The 20,620-nt window shown below is 41.4% G+C and overlaps 1 protein-coding gene across 1 annotated transcript; it reads left to right on the forward strand.

The window, feature by feature from the left end:
* The first annotated feature begins 428 nt into the window (after positions 1 to 428).
* On the forward strand, positions 429 to 18,851 carry Pot (zona pellucida domain protein papillote). Its single transcript, XM_076389010.1, has 6 exons — positions 429 to 568; positions 9,187 to 9,268; positions 11,930 to 12,266; positions 13,164 to 13,320; positions 13,796 to 14,153; positions 14,237 to 18,851. Exons 3-6 carry the CDS (start codon positions 11,930 to 11,932, stop codon positions 16,367 to 16,369), a joined length of 2,985 nt encoding a protein of 994 aa, XP_076245125.1. The 5' UTR covers positions 429 to 568; positions 9,187 to 9,268; the 3' UTR covers positions 16,370 to 18,851.
* The last annotated feature ends 1,769 nt before the right edge of the window (positions 18,852 to 20,620 follow it).

The raw sequence follows: 20,620 nt of genomic DNA on the forward strand, positions 1-20,620 counted from the left end.
TTGACCATATAGTATCGTTAATAAAAAGTCTTAAAGAAATCCATTTTTTACCAACAGAGAAGAAGAAATTCCCCTTTTAAGATTCTACTCGTCAGAGTTCAAAGACACCAGAAATTGAATAACGAGCAACGATCAAGATCTTCCCTTTTTCGCGAGCAAAAACCGATCCATTTCAGACAATGATTTGAGAACACTGTGCCTCTGAAAAGGAGCCGAAGCATAGCCTGGTCGTGCTCCAGTGTTACCGCGGAGCGACATAAGGCCACGCACTGGCAGACGTAAATAGGTGGGTGGTTGTGGGCTGGCCGTGTGCGTGCAGCCGCGCAGAGCTGGCGAGCGTACACACGCGAGCCAGGAAAGAGAGGGAACCGAACCGCTCCTCCAACTGTTAAGAGGTCTCTCCTGTCGCAGGTAAAACGTCGCCTCTGGAAAGTGAGTTCAGTCGCTGCCGCGCAATCGCGTCGAACGATATTTGCCTTGGCGCGTGAAGTTCCGTCGACCTCAGGAGCGTGATCGTCGGCTCCTGTAACCCCGTCCCGCCTCGAGAACGAAGCCGTGGCCAGACAAGGTAGGAAGAAAACCACCTGTTACCCGCTTTGACCCGCGAACCCACGATCCCCTCGGTCACGTTGCTTCTCGCCAGCAGCTCGTTGGCCGACGTCTGACGTTCCATCGAGACGACTCGCGTGCCTCGGTCGAGGAGCCAGAGCCTGGGACGTCGGAACGAGAGATTTCAACGATTCGCGAAGGGATCTGGAGTGCGTAGAAGTGTAGAAGTGCGACTGTCCACCGAGCTGATGACGACATCGCTGGGAACACCCACTCGATTCGAATAAACATTAGGTGGGAGCCGATGAAGGTTTGCCGATGAATTCCTCTGTCATCTCGAGTGTATGTGTAGGCTTCTATCTTTGGATAAGGGAGTCCTGGGTGGCTCGAGTTGTGGGGGCGTTGGATCTCGCGGGTTTTTGGGGTTTCGTAGTTCTAGTGTGTCTGTAGATGAGTGTGTAGATGCTGTGGATGGTGTCTCTGGTGGAGTGGAGTCCATGAGTGTACACTCCTATGTCTGACTAACAGTAGTTCTGGGTGTATTAAGCTCTGGTTGTTTTATAGATGGGTTTTCTTTTTGGAATCCCTTGGTTCTAGAGTGCAGAGTACCCCTACCTCTAGTTGTTTTCTGTATCTCTGTTTTTTAAAATTCTTTGATTTTAGAGTCTAGAGTAATTCCTAGCTCTAGCTGTTTCTAGATCTCCGTCTTTTTCAGTCCTTTGATTCTGTAGTCTAGAATATTCATAAATTACGTGTGCAGCTTCTGTTGATAGTGTTTCCAGTGGATTAGAGTTCATCTCGAGTGGCCACTGATCTTGTCTCTAACAGTAGTTCTAAGTATCTCTAGCTTTAGCTTTTTCCTAGATCTCTGTTCTCTTGAATTCCTTGCTTCTAGAGACTAAAGTGCCCATAGAGTATCTGTGCAGCTTCTATTGATAGTGTTCCAGTGGGGTCCATCTCGAGTGGACACTATTCCTATATCTGGCTAACAGTAATTCCATGTACTCTTAGAACTCTAGTTGCTTTCAATCTCGCTACTTTTTCGAATCCTCTAGTTCTGGAGTATCCACAGGCTAACATATCCAGCGTTTCTTGGAAGTACCTCTAAAAGACCTAAGCCTATCTCAAGTGTACACTACTCTTATCTCTGCCTAACAAAGAGTACCCTCAGCTCTAGCTATGTTCTAGATCTCAATTTTTTGGAATCCTTTGGTTCTAGAGTTCATACTATCTTTACAATTATTTCTAAATTTCTGTATCTTAAAATCCTTTGACTCTATAGTCTACAACACCCATTGAGTACTTGCGCAGCTTCTATTGATAGAGCCTCTATCGTATGCGAGTCTATCGCAAGTATACACTATTCCTATTGTATACTACTCCTCTCTCTAACAGTAACTCCACATATCCCTATAACCTCTTTCAATTTCTCCACTTCCTCGAATCCCATGATCCCAAAGTACCCATAAACCAACATGCACAGCTTCTCTCAATAGTATCTCCAGTAAACTCAATCCCATTATCAAGCGTGGACTCCTCCTCTCTGTCTAACAGTAATTCCATCTATCTCCGTCCTCATCGGCTTCAAATCTCTCAACCTTTCCGAAACCTCTGCACCCAGAGCCCCTCCGAACCGAGCATCCAGCTCCTCCATGATCCTCTGATCTCCATGGTCGCTCAGTGTCGACGATCTCGAGCGAAAACCTTAATTACTTTCACTGGCCGAAGGAACCAGGCGAAAAGGAGGCGGGTCGAGGCTACGCCACTGGGCTTGGTTGCTTCGCCGAGCGACTCGGTGCATAATCCCCGCGTGTCTGGCTATTATACGGGAACACGACACGCAGGGAGGTCCCCCAGGGAGAGGGAGAGTTTCGCAGCTTCTACATTTCGGCCGCAAAACGACGAAACCACGCGGATAAACGACCCTCGTCCCCTCTACTTCTTTCCCTGGCCCCCCCTCTCTCGTCGCCGCCAGCTCGCGGCAAACCGGTCCTGCTCGCGGCCGCTAGCCGATTTTGCCTGGCGAACGAGCGCCATCTTGGATCTCCGCCAGGGAGATGACGTCATTGGTACAAGGCACGGGCGCTTGCTCAATTCTAGCTGCAGCGACGAGATGGAAACGTAGGTTGCGTTTCAATTAGCATTTCTGAGGATAGCCTCGATGCTCCATTTTCTTTATTCTAGTTTTGTGGAGATTCTGAGGACTCCAGTTTTTGGGGATGAGGATCTAGGGTTTTTTTTCTGGTGAGACTTTGAGAATGAGAGAGGGGGAAGGTATTTGGTGTGGAATGGTATTGTTTTTTGGCTGTGTATACGCCAATGGATTGTGTTTGTAAGGTTTACGTAGGTTTTGCTTTGTTTTGGAGAGTACTGGATGGATGATTTTTGGGTGGAAAAGAAGGGGTACTGAAAGGAGGGAGATTTGAATTTTTGAATCATTTTCAAGGGATTTTTAGAGGCCTAGAGCATTGTAGAATATGTTATAGAGAAGATATAGTTTATTGTTGAATTGAATTTTCTGTTTGAATTAGTTTCATAAGAGATAGTGGAGTCCTAAGTTGATGGAGCTATAAACCTTTAGAAATTACAGATTTTTAAGCATAATATTACACAGTAGTAGCTCTTTGTCCTGTTGTGATCTCTAAAGGAGCGCCGTAGAAAGTAGAATCGAGCAATGAGTAGTGAAATTCTTATTATACTCTTTTGAATTATATAACATTTACGCTTGAACATTGCAAAGTTTTAGTTCTAATGATATTGCATGAAAAAATTCACACTACTTCAAAAATGATCAATGAATAATGTCCAACAGTGACAGTGTTCACTTCTGAACTCTTTCAACCTCCTACGCCTATGGGTTTTCAGGTTTTACGCGAATTTAAGTTATGTCATACAGGAGAAATCTTTTATCGAATTGGAGTGACTGAAAGAACGTAGTAGAAAATAATATGTTACAATTCTTACAAACTATGGTGTGCAACATTCGTGCTATGACTAATCATTGCAAAAAGGAAAGATTTTACGTTTTTATGAAAAGTCAATATAAGTCGCACTTCGTTATAAATTTTACACGTTCCAGTCTTCATTCCTGTGCACTGATTTGCATTGTATGTCGTCACCTTTCTTTGAATTCTATTCTTAAATCCTTAGAAGATCGTCATTCTACTGTCATTCGTGAATATACAGGGTGATTCAAAAATTGAAACCAGATAGACCAAAGAATTAAAGAAATCTAGTGATAGTATGATACAGAAAAATGTATTTTAACTGCTGTTTAGAAAAGCTTCATTAGAACGTTTAGAAACTCTTTATTCATTAACCAAATTGTGCAATGGTTGTCTGTTTCACCATTGCGCATAATTCCCTGTTTTATAAACAAGTGGTTGTCGTGATTATCAGTTATTATTCTACTCCACCGATAAAGTTACACCAACATCTTGTAACAGGTGGTCGAATGTTCTTCTTTCTCTACTTCAACAAAGGCTCCTGTTTCATGAATCAGATTACGCTCATAATTGGCAGTTCTTTTTTAAACACTTGCCAAGTTGATACTACTAGTTATTAAATTCTAGAGAATTTCTGAACACCCCAGAAAGAGGTAACACCATTATCACTGTTATGTGGTAGTGAGAAATCCACACGTGTACAATAATATCTACATTAATATTTTGTCTGACCATCATTAATTTTTTTCGCTCATTAAGCTCATTCTGTACATCACTTTTTTCTTAAATTAATTAATTTAGCCTAGCTCAGTTTTATTTGAATTTTCCTCTTTCTTTCTTCTTTCAATTTTCTATTTTTATAGCTTTCTTCCCCTACCTTTTAACCCACATTTTTTTCTGTATTATCTTTCTAATAGGTTCGTCTAGTTTCTAATTCTTAGTAATAAAATTCGAAATTAACGTTTCTGTTGCCGTTTCGCATCTTAAATTCTCTTTCGACCTATACACACTGCAAATGCAGCTGTTTTGCGTAACCACGCAACGGGTCCTTGATTTCTTACGGCTGCTTAACAAAGAGGAGAGGTTTCTTTAGCTTCGTTTCAGTCGTTTCTTTTAGAAAATTATTACTTGGGCACGTTGGTGGTATGTTTAATGGTATTGCTGAAACGAAACGATCGATTTCCTCAATAACGTTATAAACCTTTTGCGGTATCCAGCGTTCCCGCTAGGCGAACGTTCTAAAAACTTTTGCATACATTTGTCGGTCATGGTTTCAGTTCGCGTGCTTAAACCGCGTTCTCAGCGGGCGTTAAGCAGCGTTAACTTTTACCGCGTGGAAAGGGATACGACGAACGAAACCGCGATCAAGAGCAACAGTTGTGCTTTCACGCACCATGGAATCAGCATTTATGTATTGTACGTATTTAGGTGGAGAAGTTTCCAGTATCCCATTTTCGAGGCGTCAGCAAGTAGATTGATTTTGGTTTCGGTAGGACGACTTTTGTGACTGACCATAGACCCATCGAATTGCTAATTTTAATTAATGTCTTGGAAACTTTCATGAAACTTAAAAAATGGAAGAGAAAATTATAGCGAAGCGATAGTAAACTGTTTCAACACAGAAACTATCAAAATAATGAAAGTGATTATGGTAGATCATTATGAACAATTGATGTTCTAAACATACTGTACTTATTTTGAAGTTGAAGATATACAAATACAATTTTCTTCAATTAGGTGAAGCAGATGTACATTAGCAATTACTTTTAAATGATTAATCTCGTTCAGATCTCTAATAGAATCTCAAAAATTTATTACATATTTTGCTCGTATTTTACTTTTACTTATTTCAAAATATTTAACTTATTTTAAATTAATCTTAAAAAAGTCTAAAGAAAGAGATATGAATATAATTTTCTTTAATTATATAAAACACGTACTTATATATTATGTAACAACAAGTTGAAGATTGTTAATAGTTGACATAGTTAGTATAAACTTCTTCACAAATTTAGCTGATCTTTCAACCTTGTTTCAATTCCCAATCGCAGGAAACGTTTACCCATTATAATGAAAGTTTCACTCGTGATAAATATCATGGGTCACACGAGACGGAACAGGTCGAGGATCTTATGAGTTTCTTCCAACTTCCGCCAGACGTTCGTGTGTACTCGAACTTAAAAGCACGTACAGACCTGGGAGTATTGATAGTGCATATACCAAAACTGGTTCATCTGAACATCCTTTTATGTCCATCTTCATTCCAGTCGACAGGCAGGAAATCGCACGAATCAGATTCCAAGAAAATCACTTAAGATTACTGTCAACGAGCAGAGATAAATATTCTTCTCACAATAGCTCATCGATAGAGTTAGACGTGTTCCTAGCGAATCACCAGTTGAATATAAGGTACAGTAACGCCTCGAGACTTCTGACTCTCCTATATTAAATTCTCCCAGGAAACGGTAATAGTAGTGATTCAACAAGTGGAATAAAAAATGAATAATAATGTTTGAAGCATTGATAGAAGGAAAAGTAGAGTCTTCGGTCTTAAAGACACCAGTTGAAGAAATTTCTGGTTGCACGAATCTTTATATTTGCATTAATTTGGGGCCCACCTTTGCGCAATAATCGCGGTTTCACTTTTTATGAACTCATAAAAAGACACAGAATCTTCAAATTGTATATAATATGTAACATATGAAATATTCCATTTCTGAAAGTCATTTTTTTTTTGTAAAAATGGTAATTAGGTGATGGTTTGTAAACAGATATCAAGTTGAACTTTTCGGATAAGTTAATGTATTCGAAATGCAAATAATCTGTATTACATGAAATATTTCAATTCTGAGAGTTGTCTGTTTAAAAAATGGTAATTAAGTGATGGTTCGTAAACAGCTATTAAGATGAGAAATGGTCGAAATTTTGGGATAAGTTAATGCATAATATTACGAGGCCCAGTGTTTTTTCACTTGTTATGCGAGGAGTTCGAAGTGTGCAAGGACAGGATCGCGTGCACACGAGCCAGTTTCGCGTGTGCGTGTCGCCAGTGAAAGTAGTATGTTTGCGCAACGAAACGACGTGCCTCCTTCAGATACTGGTTCGACTTTAAAGGCTCGACGCCTGTCTCCTAGACTTTCAACCAGACCCGGTTCGCGTCATTTCTGCCACGCATTTGCCTTCGTTTTTCCTTCAAATTCACATTTTCTCGAACCCCACTCAAACCTATCTGACACTATCTCTCGAATCCCCTGAATGATTTATTTTCGATTTTATCTTCTTCGCGGTCTTCCCTTCAATTTATTTCTTCAATTTTCTGAGATCCCATCCGAACCTCCTTGATGCTATTTTTGGAGTACCTTGAAAGGTTTATTTTCAATTTTGCCCTGACAATCTTCTTTTCGAAATTGACATTTTCTGAAGGTCTACCCACATTCCCTTTCACTTTATTTTTCGAATGCTCTAAATGATTTATCTTCCAGTTGATCTTCACGATCCGCGAGTGAAGGTCGTAACGAGAAAGGCTCGCACTACTAACTCTGCAGGAAAAAATGGTTATGCAAATTGAATGGGAACATATGGTCACAAAAGGTAGAATATTTCTTCTACCAACACTAGAATCACCTAGATTAATTTCAACACTGCTTCCCAAAACAACAATCTTCACAAAGCTTCATTTCTTCATTTTCTTCGCTAAAAATTAATTAAACGCGTACTATTATTAAATACAGTGTTACTTTCACATCCTCATCTGCATGGATCAATACTGCCCAACTATGGAGAAAAGCAGAAACTACAGAAAAATATGAAGCTGAGTTTTTTGCATTTTTGGACGATTTTGAACATCTTGCAGGTCGTTTTATTGCAGAATAACAGTAAAATAATTCTAGTAGATAGCTGTTTCTCATAGTCGAGCAGAATAGATACAGGTTCCGTGATAAAGTGGGCTCTAATGGGGCATTAAGGGGTACCTCATTTGCATATCAGATGTCTGGGATACCTAAGTGCCCCTCGAATCACACAGAACGCCAACGTGCTATCGACACTCCTCGTGTCATCATCGGATGAAATTGTTGTGCGGAAGACACGTCCATTGTTTGATTGTGTAAATTCGCTTTTCCACTCTGCCTTGTCGGGCGAGGATAGAAGATAATCTATGATTTGAGTCACGAGTGGAATTTGTACCGAGGACAAGGAGATGCAATGACCTCCAGCTAGCATCGAGAAGAAACAATCGCGTGGGAGCACGGCTTGACATTCCTCCCGCTCAATTGCGAATTAAGAACACGTACGCGGCTCCTACACGAAAAGTATGTGTATGAACGATGCGTTAGACTGGTTCAGTTCGCTGGCTTAGGACGTGATCGACAAGGCTGTTATTTCTTCGACTCGCCTGCCCACCTTTCTTCTTTCCTCACAGCCCAATTGAATTTCAATGCGCCGACTGACATTACATTGGACAGCTATTCGATCCGAAAGAATACTTCATTGCGTCTTCTTTGTTAGGATTGAGTGTTTAGTATCTCTTCCTTGAGATTGGGTGTGGATTATAGGAATGATGAAATGGGTACTCTGAAATTCTTAAGATAGGGGCTAGAAAATTGTAGAAAAATAATTAGGTCATTGAAGAGAATAGTAGGTCATTATTTTTGTGAAAGAAAAGTCGAAAAATTATGAGACATTATTTTTATATTTCACTGCAGCTTCTCTGTTAGTATTAGATATCGAGTATGTATCTGTTTCATGAGAGTGGATGTGGTTTATAGAAATAATATAGATATTCTGAAGTTGTTAGTATAGGTACCAGAAATTGTAGAAAAATAATTAGAGCATTGAAGAGTATAGTAATTATATATGTTTGTAAGAGAAAGAAGTTAATAGAAGACAAGAGATATCAGAAATGTTAAGAGACGATTCTCCTTACTAAAAGAAGATAAAAATGAAGATAAATGAAATTGGATTTCAATTTTCAAGCTTCGTCTGAAGGTTATTGATTGCTGAAAAATTGATTAAAATTCGCGTGAAGTGTGTCTGACGTGGTACTTATTCTACTGACTTCGCTGTGTCTGACTTGGCTAGTACACATTGGCGGTAGAATAAGTCCCATTCAGACATATTTCACGGGAGTCTGAAACGTTTTTGCAACAATTAATAACACTGAGATGAAACGCCAAACGCAATTTCAATTTAGAACTGATATATCAGTTATAGTCATAAACAGACACTACCTTCCCACTGTGTATCACTTTTTCTTCCTTCTCCCTCGCCCTCAGCTCCTCCCTATGGATCTTTAAATCATCCTTATTCAATTTACGATCGTCGGAGTCGTCTCAAGTATTATAGTTTCATAACCGTAAAATAGTAAAGCGTCATCGGCGGTCGGTTTCTCGTTTCATCCTCGATTTCACGTTCTTCCCAGCGTCATCGGCTTGATCGTTGTCATCGAAGCGCGAGTCACGTCGATCCAAAAGAATCGGTCGAGGTCTCCGCGAGAAGAGAGCGTACCCGAGACCGGAAGTGGCCGAGGTCGGCGCAGCGTCATCCTCCGCCTTGCTAAATCATCGAACGATACACGAATAGAGGAACAAGAAAATAGGATAATAAGTCGCGAGAAAGCTGGTCCGAATTTTCAGGAAAGACTAATTCAAATTCGTCGATTGTTACTTAGATTCTCTTTGCTTTCTTCTTTCAGACGATGCGACTGTCACAATAGGGCAGGATCGAGGGACAACGGGGAAGCGATCTGAGACGTTTGAGCAGCTTGAAACGTAAACGTGAGTTAGAGGAAATTTCTTTATTTTAGACTGGTGTTAGTGTAATAAATAATAGAGTTTTTTTAGAACCTTTTTACTTTAGACAACAAGTACTGTAATGAATAGTAGAGTTTTTTTTAGAACTTTTTCTTGTACAATAATATTAGTGTAATAAAGAGTAGAATTTATTTGGAACTCCTTATTTTGGACTAATATTTGTGTAATAAATAATAGAGTCTTTTTTAGAACCTTTTACTTTAGACAAAAGGTAGTGTAATGAATAGTAGAGTTTTTTTTAGAATTCCTTATTTTAAACTAGTATTAGTATAATATAGAGTACAGCTTACAGTTTTGCAAACTGGATTCACAGCTTCGTGAATGGAATTGTGATTAAAAATAGACGTGCTGTATTAATAAAGAGGAAATTAACATATTTCTGCTTTTAACAGTGTGTCAAAATGTCAAGTGTTCTAAAAAGTGCATAATTCACAGACATGACTCTTATTTATAACAAGTCCTGTGTACAAAGTTTTATTTACCGCTGATGAAGTGAATTGTATGTAAGAAATAATCGTATTAGTCACTTTGATTGCTCTGCTAATGCTAGTGTCAATAAAGCCTGCAGAGGCTACTTGTAAGAAAGAGAAGCATCTCGTAGCTGAATCTTAAATGATTTAAAAGGCTAATGAATATAATGACGCAATTGGCGATCGCTATTTAATAAATTCCATCCAAGTCTTTGCATCACGTTCCACTGACACTTTCGTTTTTCATTCACTGTAGGATAAAAACGGACGTCGTTGGGCTATATAAATTCCATTACGCACAGTGCGATGGTCAAAAGGGAATTTAAACCGCAAACAAAGGAATTAAAATACGGTAGCTTATCAGGAAAATGCGAGGGGATTCCCCCAGAATAGATCAGTAATACTAACATAACATGTAAAGCTTAGTAACAGAGTTACTTATATCTCCACATACAAATACTTATTTTTAATCTTCCTTTAACCATCACTGCGTGTAAATAAAGCACACTACAGAGTTCTTAAGACGTCTCAAAATAAAATGAAAGTTATATAAAAAGACTTTGAAGATGTGAAAATTAAAAAGTCGAAAGTTGTTAATATTTGAATATTTATATTTGTATGCTTTCAATATTTGAAAAAATTCCATATTTGAAAATTCAAAATTTCAAGGCTTTCAATATTTGAAAATTTAAAAATTCGAAATTTGAAGGTCTTCAATGTTTGAAAATTCAAAATTCGAAATTTGAAGGATTTCAATATCTAAAACACTAATAAGAAGTTGAAGATTTCCACTCGAATTACTTAAAACTTCAGAAATTTGAAAAGTTAGAGTTCTCTGAATCGAAGAGGGAGGATTGTCCTTAACCGACAGCAGCTCGGTATGCCAAGGGTTAATCGATCGAAGCTTTTTCGGCGAAATGGTAACTGGAGTAGGGGAAAATAGCCGAAGCCTAAGGCGATACCGGTTTGTTAGCGATTCTATGTAAAGGGAAGCTTCGCGGCAGCGTGTAACGGTTGCGAGCGCATCGAAGCATGCCAGAACTTTCCTTCGCGGTCCTGCAACACGCAGAGAGCAGAAGAAGGTTTCGGGATAAACCTCCTCGTGTCGTGGCGTTAGTCGTTGCATAACGTTTCCATCGTGAAACTAATAGTGTCGTTTGACCTCCGCTGGAACGCAAGGCGGAAGAAGGAATTTGATCCTTCTAACGATCCTCGTTGCGCGTGGACCCTTAGTCTCGCCTAATGGAGTCCAGCGACAAAACGCCTCGGAATGATCCTTCTCGCTCTATCGGGAACATCACTTCCTACACCCTATTAATATACAAAAAGACCATGTTATTTGTGAGCCACAGGAGGAGGATAATTGTAACTGCTTCGTGGTAGCCGCAGCACGCTCTCGTTATGATCTCGTTGCCACGTTCGCAATTATTTCAAACTGGACGAAGTAAATAGCTTTTACTCGCGCCAGGTACACTCCCATGTGATGCTGAAATAAAACTATGATCTGGTAAAAAGTAGGTGCAATCTAGAATTGAAGCAATTTTGCCTACATCAGGGAATGATTATATTGAATTTTCTTTTGACCAGCACTGTAGTCCCAGGCACAGTAACTGAATCTATTTGCAAGGCACGTCTGACTATGGACGATCCTCACTTCCTTGCTGTCTTGTACTTCGCTGTTCTGTCACTCCTTGCGTTTAGGAATCAATGTTTCGATTATTTTACTTGGTCATTTCTCTGAAAGAAAGCTAGGATTGTAGAATAGAATTAAAGAAAATTTATTTAGAAATGAAATCACAGAAAAATTTATCCATGAACATGAAGATCTCTCAACCAATAAGTGGCACGAATTCAGAATTTTTAAACACGAGTTTCTACTATGAAATAGCGAAAATAGTGAAATCCTACTAAAATAGAAATTTATATACTAAAATCAAAAAATTAGAATCACTTCTAAATTTTCCTCAATTAATTCTCAATAACATTATAAAAAGCATATGAAGTATTTAACTTAAAAGACACAAGCTTCTCAATAACGCAACCTTTATTTTCCCTCACACAGTATTTCTGCAAATGAAAATGCTCTCTTCTAGAGAAATCAGGATTCTTCCTCCTGAAAAAATGAAAACTGAAACTACTGACATTTGAATTTCAGATGCTGCCAGGGTTGTTACTAGTGCTCTCGACAACGCTTCCTCTAGCGTTGTCGCAGAGCAACTATGCATCGCAAGGCAACAGTATCGAGTATCAGCCAGGCTTGCCGCCGAGCACAGTGCTAGACGGTAAAGTGACGAAGCTGGACGACATCTCGTCGATGATATTTCTGAATCGCACCAAGGCGTATCTGAACTGCAGTCAGGGTAGCATGCAAGTCGAGCTGAAGTTCGAGGAACCGTTTTACGGTGTCGCCTACGCCGACTTCGATCGTAACAGCGCGTGCATATTCAAGGGACGCGGTGCGACCAGCGCTAAATTGGAACTACCTCTGAAAGGTGAGCGCTCCTCTTCTGGATTTACGATCCATTCGCCATAAGCAATGCTGGATACCGAGCTGTTATGGTCCGTCTGACCAAGTATAGAGGCTCACGCAATGAATATCGTCTGTGGGCAAAGTCTTCGATATTGTTCAGACGATTTTCTTTTTCTGTAACTTGTATTCGGTTTCGAAGGCACTGAGTGTCTGTGAAATAATGGCACAGAGAAGGTGAGGGGAGAAGAGAGGTGTTTTGTTTGAGTTAAATAGAGGGACTCTTGTAAAAAATAATACTCGTTAATTTGTGTCTTTTTCTAATCCTGCAGGAAATATGTGGTTGAGAAAAAGATACAGGAAAATGGCAAATTTAATGTACATTGTTTATGGGTCAGAAGTTTAGAATCATTAGAGGCCTTCTTTTCAAGTTATTCATTATTAAAGATAATCCTAGAATGCGCTTGAAACGTGTCTGACTTGAGGACTTATTCTACTGCCAGTATGTATTACCCAAGTCAGGCACAGAAGTCAGTAGAATAAGTTCTCAAGTCAGACACTTTCATGTGTACGTATTTTTGGCATTTCTTGACAATTAATATCTCGAAAGCGAAGCCTCAAACACAGTTTTCATTATTCTTTATCATTCTTTATTCTGATACTTAGAGTCACCTCTTAAAATTTCTGACACCTGTTAAGATAACTCTTCTCGTCTTCCTTTAATAAATTTATGTGTGGTATTGACCCATGTGTCTCAGTTACAAGCTACGTGCGTTGATATTATTAGACTCACGTGTTTATAAAGTTGAGCAGTTAACGAGGGCTACGTTCTCAGTAGATATATATATATATTAATTATATATTAAAGTTACAATAGTTTTCGAATGGTAAAGGTTAAGGATGTTTAATATCGATGTTCTAGGATGTGGTACGAGGCAGGATCCTCAACGTGTGTTCACCAACAACGTGGTAGTTCGTTTTCACCCTGGCCTTGAAATGGATGGCGATGAAGTTATTACAATAGTTTGCAGATACCCTCCGCCAGTAGCCCCTGTGCCACCATCTCCTCCACTTGGAATGTAAGTAGAATATTCTTTTCTTTTATTTTAACCACAGAAGTACTAGGTACGAAATTGATTAGCTTCATTTTTTAAAATTAAAACATGACTGATTTCTGTACTGAGTTTAGTTGCCTTATTAGTCACCTAAATTAGCTATTCCTAGATGATTCACTCTGTTACATAGGGTGACACTCAAATATGTAGTCTCTGTTTGATAGAGTATTCGACTTTTCCTAAGGATGAAGAAAGATTATATAAACGTAGGTCCAGAAACTCTTTCTTTCCAAGAAGTAACTCCAAAAATTAATTTATTTTCACTAAATAAATAAGTTTCTATTTCTCGAAATATTTCGTCAAAACCTGACCTAGCTCCTCAGGATTTTTATTTGTAGAACAGTAGAATCCCGTACCAAACTAGTCCCACTTATTTTAGTCTTACCTTCTATACTCTATGGTCAATAAACTCTGGGACTAATATATCTACGTTTCACAGATTGGCAACCCTGACGCCATCTCCACCAGCTGAGCCTCCTCTAAAAGGATTCCAGATCCTCTTGATCATCTGCGCGATCCTGTTTCTCTCGCTACTCCTGCTAGGCCTGGGATGCTCGTACATGTGTCTAAAACGCAGAAACGTTCGCGTGATTCATCGCCATCCGTTTGGAAGCGGTTCAGGGTCAGAGATCACGAAACTGTCCACTTCCTCTCTGAGCAACATCACCATGTTCGAAGGCCTGAAGATCCCTCGAGCCCACGCGTTGTTGCATGCTCCACCATCGACCACTGGCAGCGACGCGAATCCAATGATCGATCACTCTCTACCCAGCGATTATCCCAGCGAAAGCTCTGAAGTAAGTTGTCGAACGACATAGTTCATCAGAAGGTACTTACAAATCCTCGAGACTATTCTCTAAAACAATTAACTTATTCACAGGTGGACGAGGAACCTTCGTTACCTGTTTCCTCGGCTGGCTCCTATGATAACAAGGCGTTCGTTCACCATGAAACCCATCAACGACAGGAAACTCGCACTAGCAGCTCGCTGTACTCAGAAACAGTCGCTGCTGAAGTGGAGACATCGTCCATGACAGCAGCAAATGCTTCCAGGACGACTATACCCCGTCACATGGTCGCAGTGCCTATTGAGCCCAAGTTCGACGTGCAAATGAGGGTGAAGAGAGCTCCACTGCCTCCCGCTAGTCCCATGCTATCAGAGTCTGACGTGGCAAGCGTCGCCTTGGAGAGAAACCTGACTACTATCCTGGAGAAAGAGGAGTCTAGCCTCACTCGCAGTCTAGAGAGTCCACCTGCTAGGATGACGACCTTCTGCTACGTTCCAGAGCTCCATGGGCCACCTGGTCCAGCCTCCTCCACCTCCAGTATCTCCAGACAGCAGACACCTCCTGTTTACTCGAGGATCCTCAGGAAACAGGCCGAAAGAGAGATCACCAGCACTAGTCTGCTTCAGGAACGCATTCCCTCGCCCTCTCCAGTGGAACAGCCGCCTCTCCAGCACCACGAGATCCGTCGACCAAGGTCCTTAACTTCCCTGAATACTGAATTAACAGAGACACGTTCTCTCACAGAGGTCACCGACCACACTCACGCGAAGTACAGAGTGGCAAGTCTCCTGGCGCCGACTCCACCACCTCCTCCACCGATCGTCCCCACGACCACCACCACCCACACTGCTGTGCAGCACCACGAGCATCGTCTATACAGCGAAGAAGTGACCGAGCCGCTGGTGGAGCCTCAGGTAGTCGCTCCAAGGCGGCCAGAGATCACCACCCACGAGGTAGACGACGTGTTCCTGAAGACAGTCACCGAGAAGAAGACTATCGAGGACATAGAGCGCCACCGTCGCCAGGTGACAGAGTACAGAGCCAAGCCTCAGCCTCCGCCACCTGATCCCAAGTGGGACGTCACTATCAGGAACTATCCTCAAGAGAACCTGCCTCCTCCTCCACCAGAATGGGAAAACTTCTCTGACGTTAGTTCCACCTCCAATCTGACTATCACTAACGAGCCAGTGAACCAAGCCGACGTGGCCGTCGACGAGGAGCCTGACGTCAACATAGAGCCAACCTACACGGCTAGAGCCGAGATACCCTGCAGGCCTCCGCCCTCAACACGTCGACCAGTGGATGAGCCTGATACTGACTGGTTCAGCAGACTGTCTCGTGTCCTGGACCCTCGGTACGCGTCCGAGTTGACGGAAGAAGAACGTGCAAAATGGCGCGAGATTATCACGACTGACAGCACTCTGAGGACTCTTTTGACTGAAGCTGTCGTTAGAGAGGACTACGAACTGATCCGCAAGGACGCAAGATATACGAACTTATTCGCTCCGGCGAAGTGGGACGTGATTATACGGATCCTCGGCCCTCCTCTGACTCACCCAGGCTCCTCCTCGTCGTCTACCCATGGCAAGAGCCATGGGCAGAGATACAAACGCTCCAAGTCGTCGGAGTGGGACACCAGGTCCAGGAGGTCCTCGCTGCCGACTCTGTATGAATACGAAAGCGATGGAGGCAGCATGAGCCAGGACCACAGGCTGCACATGTCGCAGTCGACAGCGATGATGAGCCAGCAGAACCGTCTGCGTCGACTGGGGTCCAGTCACAAGGGCGTGGGTGGCAGCAGCGAGGTGGACGTGAGGTCCATGTCCGAGATGACTGTTCGAGACTTCGCTAGGGCGGACGATCTGACGAGTTTGAGTTCCTTTGAGGGAGCTGACTCCTTGGTGAGGTCCCTCAGCCAGCCCAGCTTAGCTAGGAGCGGGTCAGAGTTCACGGAACACTGGGGCATACCCTCTGGCATGATGGACCTTCCGCCTTGGGCGACGGAGGAGGGAACCAGTTCTGTGGAAACGACCCCAAGGGCTGTTAGGAGGAACGATCGTTTAGAGGTTCTGGCTTCGTTCGATGATCGCAGGCAAGTGGCTGGATCGTCTACCACCAGATCCAGTCGGTACGTGGAGAGGGAGCTGAGCAGCGTGCATGTGTCGGAGAGTCAGAGGGGCTCGAACTGGTTCCACGATGACTCTGAACCGGAAATGCAGATCTGAAGATGAGATCTGCTTGGAGATGTGTTGATTCCGTCCTTGTTCTGCTTCTCGGTGGAGGCAGAATCACATCGGCTGGTTGGACCGAGTCTCCAGCACTGTCCAAGCTAGGGTTCGTGAATTCTTTCAGGTTCCTCTATTGTCATTCGCTGGGGAAACAATACTATGAGGGTACTATGATAGATTAGAGTCTCTATTTTTAAGGAACTTGAAACACTGGTTAAGATGTATGTATTACCTAGTGAGTCAAAGGACAGGGAAGAAATAGAAAGGGAAAATAAGCGAATGAAGGACTCTAGTACTGGACAGCGCTGATTTAATCCTTAACACGTTGACTGCCATAGTTTTTCGCTTTTTTAAAACCTTCTTATTTATGAGTATGTACTATAAATACTATGAATACTCAGAATTTTTGTTTAATTCGATATTGCACTTATGTTGCATCCTCCCTGATGTTTCTGACGTTGCAAAAGGTTCGATAAGTGTGAAGGTTCAGTTGTAATAATAGTTTCAAGGGAGTATTAACAACTGAAAGTGGTAGTCAGTGGATACCATTGCAGTCAACGTGTTAATTCTTGATCTGTACGTATTTCTTGAGAGTAATTGGTAGCGTCGTCAGGGTACCAGATCTCTGAGCAGCTTATCACTGCCTGATAAAGGGGACGATCACTGCCCTCTTCCTCCTCAAGTTTAGCAGATCTGAAGATGCCTTTTTGGACATGTTCCACTTATTATTATGGTTTCAATTCGCGCGCTTGTGACACGACACGTTGACTGTAACTACTTTAGAAGGTTTACTCTCTGATCTTATTGGACTCTATGTGGAACTTGTTTTTTGTTTATAATTAACCGACTAACACAGTCAAACACAGTCGACGTGTCGATGAACTGTTTTTTTAGCCACTTTCTCCACTCGCCACTCGGAATTCGGTAGAACTGGTGAATCGTGACATAGTAACTGGGGGTCGACTAGCAAGGAACGAGTGGGACTGTAGACTCTGGCGATGAAATGAGTTAACTGTAATCGACACGTTTAGGTATTAACTCGTCGGTGAGCTGAGGAGTAAGTTTGCAATATAACCACATAAGGAGTTAGCTTTTATAACGATTGACAACCAACTAAGTATTTTAAGGATCTCTGTGGATCGTTGGAGGCCACTGTCATCCCCTTGGAGGAACGATATTTAACACTTTCGATGCAACAGATATCTCAGCCTCTGTACACTCTTTTATTCTATTTCATACAGTCTCAAATATACTACTGCCTAAAAGTAAGAAAATATACTTCAGAAAATTGGAAAACCAATTTGCAGCTCAAGACAGACAAACTCATAACAAAAAGGTATTTCATTACATTAGACCAGGAAATAGACCAGGAAATAATTCTCAGATTTAATGACTGCTCGTTTTCATTCACTCAACAGGAGCCTATACTTGGAAACCTCGAGGACACTGAATAAGTAAGAACGAAAGCATCGAAAGTGTTAAATAATCAATACAGTGGCACTACCAGCTGCGATAATAGTCTGTCTAAGTAGGTAACGAAACATACGGTGCTGGGTTATACGCTTGAAACAATAGCTAGGATTTCCTTCTTCAACACGTACTTAATCCTCTCAGAGTTGAGCGTGTCCGCTGGTCCAGAGCGACGTATCGACCGTGAGCGCGAGCAAACTAGTTTATCCGCAACAATTGTACACTTACGCGACAGGGTATCTTGCGGCTTTGATTTGCGAGGCGTTCCAGCGTCAGAGATGGGACGAACGCTGAAAAGGAACTTGCCGAGGGAGGACTCTCGATCCTCCGATTGTTGCGACACCGATCAGAATCGAATCGATCGCGCGACCGATCTGTAGTATGTACTTAATGTGCCTTTTGTAAATTCGACCTTCCAGCAACTGGAGGATGACTTCCGAGCCACGTCTTGTCGGGAAGCTTAATAGAATTGACTCGATATAAGGTCGATGGAGTACTCGTGTCTCCTTGAGACGATATTTTTATTTTCGTGGCTCTCTCAGATGTGGGAAAGAAAATTAAAGTTACTGAACAGTGTTTGAAGGAAACTTGGAAACGAGTCTTTTTAGATGTGAGTTGGTGTCTGGTACTGTGGTGTCTCGATATGAGCTCCGTGGGCCATTTGAGTTTTTGTGGAATTATTTTTTTAGACTTGGGTTCTTCTACCTTTGAGAGAGACTCGAATTTTGGTGTTTTTTAAGTTTTTTTTTTTTTTGGTTGCTGATTCCAAGTTGAGAGTTTTTATCGAGACAGACTTGTATCGAGTTGTGGGCTTATATCGAGGCAATGCTGTACTCGTAGCTCTAGCGAATTTGTTTGCCACGATTGTGGAAGGAGCGACGAGGGATATTCTTGGATGATGTACAGGATCTCTCTTGAGACGAAGATAACACTTCTCTTCTTTTTTTTAAAACTCGTTTTTAGGTCTAATCTTAGGTCTGGAGAGAAACATTAAAATTTTGAAGCGAAAGATTGATTTTCTTTTCTCATCGCCCTGACATTGCTGATATTTAACCACCTTGGACTTGAAATATCGGGTGAGTGCGCGAGCTTGTGATTATTTTCCTTCATCGTATTATAAAAAACAAGTACGTGAATTTCCAGACTCCAATTTCTTCGCACTGTTTCGCGCTTCAACTTGTAAGGAAAAGTGGCAAGACATTTCTCTTAAATTATAAATTATAGAACTTGCACGAAGCAAACATGAATGATTTCTGTAAGTCTAATTCTCTAACTTAATATCGAAGATGAATAAATTTAGGAGTCAGTTTGAGCCAGAATAAACTCAGATCGAGGGAGAGTGAAGCCGAGGTTTCCAACAGCTACAAAGGGTGCACTAAAGGGAAAAGTTTCAGAACCAGTGACCTAGATGATTAATATGCGCCATGTACAGGGTTTCCCAAAAGTTACTGCGAATTTTAACGAAATATGATAAACCTCGGAACTACCTCAGTAATACGACTGTATTTTCATTTTTCTTTGAACTGCAAATTTAGAGATCAAGTGATGAGGTTTAAACAATAATATAAGCTTAAAGAGAAAGCTTATTATTCAATGTCTTGAAAAGAGAAGAGCTTATTACAAGAACAGCTCCTGTCAAATTTTACCAATTATTAAAAATAAAAACACCTTCTAATGGTCGAGGTTCGCAACTCACTAGAATCTTTCGTTATGAACATTGAATTTTTCTTAAAAAGAACATTATTCAATTAGACAAGAGTATCTATTCTACTCTCCTAGAAAAACACAAAAATTGGCAAGTACCATTTTTGTTAGAAACTCCAATTATAAAACAGAGTCCCACTTCAAAGAAGCTTGGAAATCGCTGCAACGAGTGAAGTGGATCACAGAACCAATACACGTTCTGGCCAATATCTTCTACATGTCATGTAGTTCGTCACTGTGGGCATTAGCTTAGGCAGAAACGACTAGCAGAAACCGCGAGGTCACCGCGGAGTCAACAAGTCTCGGCTGTGATCGACGTACCATGTAACCACTTCCGTGATCGATCCTCCGCGAGAAGAAGGACACACCTCGACACGGTGCATGAGTGCCACGTTATTTTCCCCGAAAAACAAAGTCCTTCGAAAGCAAGCTGAGCGACGCATGCGTTCATCCCTGCGATGCTTTCACCCTTCACGAAACAATCTTGGCCCTGAATCGAGCAGTCAACGACGACCGTCTCGATGCAACGCGGTTCCGTGCGCGTCGTCGAGTCGAAGACTCGATTCGGTGATAACTCTCGCTCGCTGACCTTCGATCTTCCCATTTTTCATTGCCATTGCATCTTCATGTTTGATTCGTTGATTCGGGATTATTTGAATTTTTGTCTTAGCTTGAATTATTTCGAGATACAGAGATGCTCGATAAGGGTTGCGATTTTCAACGCGATGATCTATTGAAGTTATGTGTGAGACTTCTTTTTTTTAGCTTTTTTGTATATGAACGATTCTGAAGTTTGAAATTTTTGAGATTTCTAAGATTTTATGAGTTTTCTGATTTTCTGATTAGAGAATTATTTTAATTTTAAAACTGTTGAATTTTTCTGCTTTCCAATTTCTAGGTTTTCAGGAATTTTCAGGGTTTTGTAAGTCTGTAGGACTAAGTTACATCTCGATCCATTAAGTGACACTTTCAATTAATGACGCTTTAACACCTCTTAGAAAATGATATACCAAAACATCCCCTTAATCTCGACTCTGACTTAAATCTAATAAAATCCAAGTCCTCCCCCAATAT

The sequence above is a fragment of the Calliopsis andreniformis genome, chromosome 12, assembly GCF_051401765.1.
Source record: "Calliopsis andreniformis isolate RMS-2024a chromosome 12, iyCalAndr_principal, whole genome shotgun sequence".
NCBI classification, from domain to species: Eukaryota; Metazoa; Arthropoda; class Insecta; order Hymenoptera; family Andrenidae; genus Calliopsis; species Calliopsis andreniformis.

Coding starts and splice junctions, on each gene's coding strand:
- Pot (XM_076389010.1), top strand. CDS start 11,930: ATGCTGCCAGGGTTGTTACTAGTGCTCTCGACAACGCTTCCTCTAGCG. Junction 13,321..13,795: donor CCATCTCCTCCACTTGGAAT/GTAAGTAGAATA, acceptor TACGTTTCACAG/ATTGGCAACCCTGACGCCAT. Junction 14,154..14,236: donor ATCCCAGCGAAAGCTCTGAA/GTAAGTTGTCGA, acceptor ACTTATTCACAG/GTGGACGAGGAACCTTCGTT.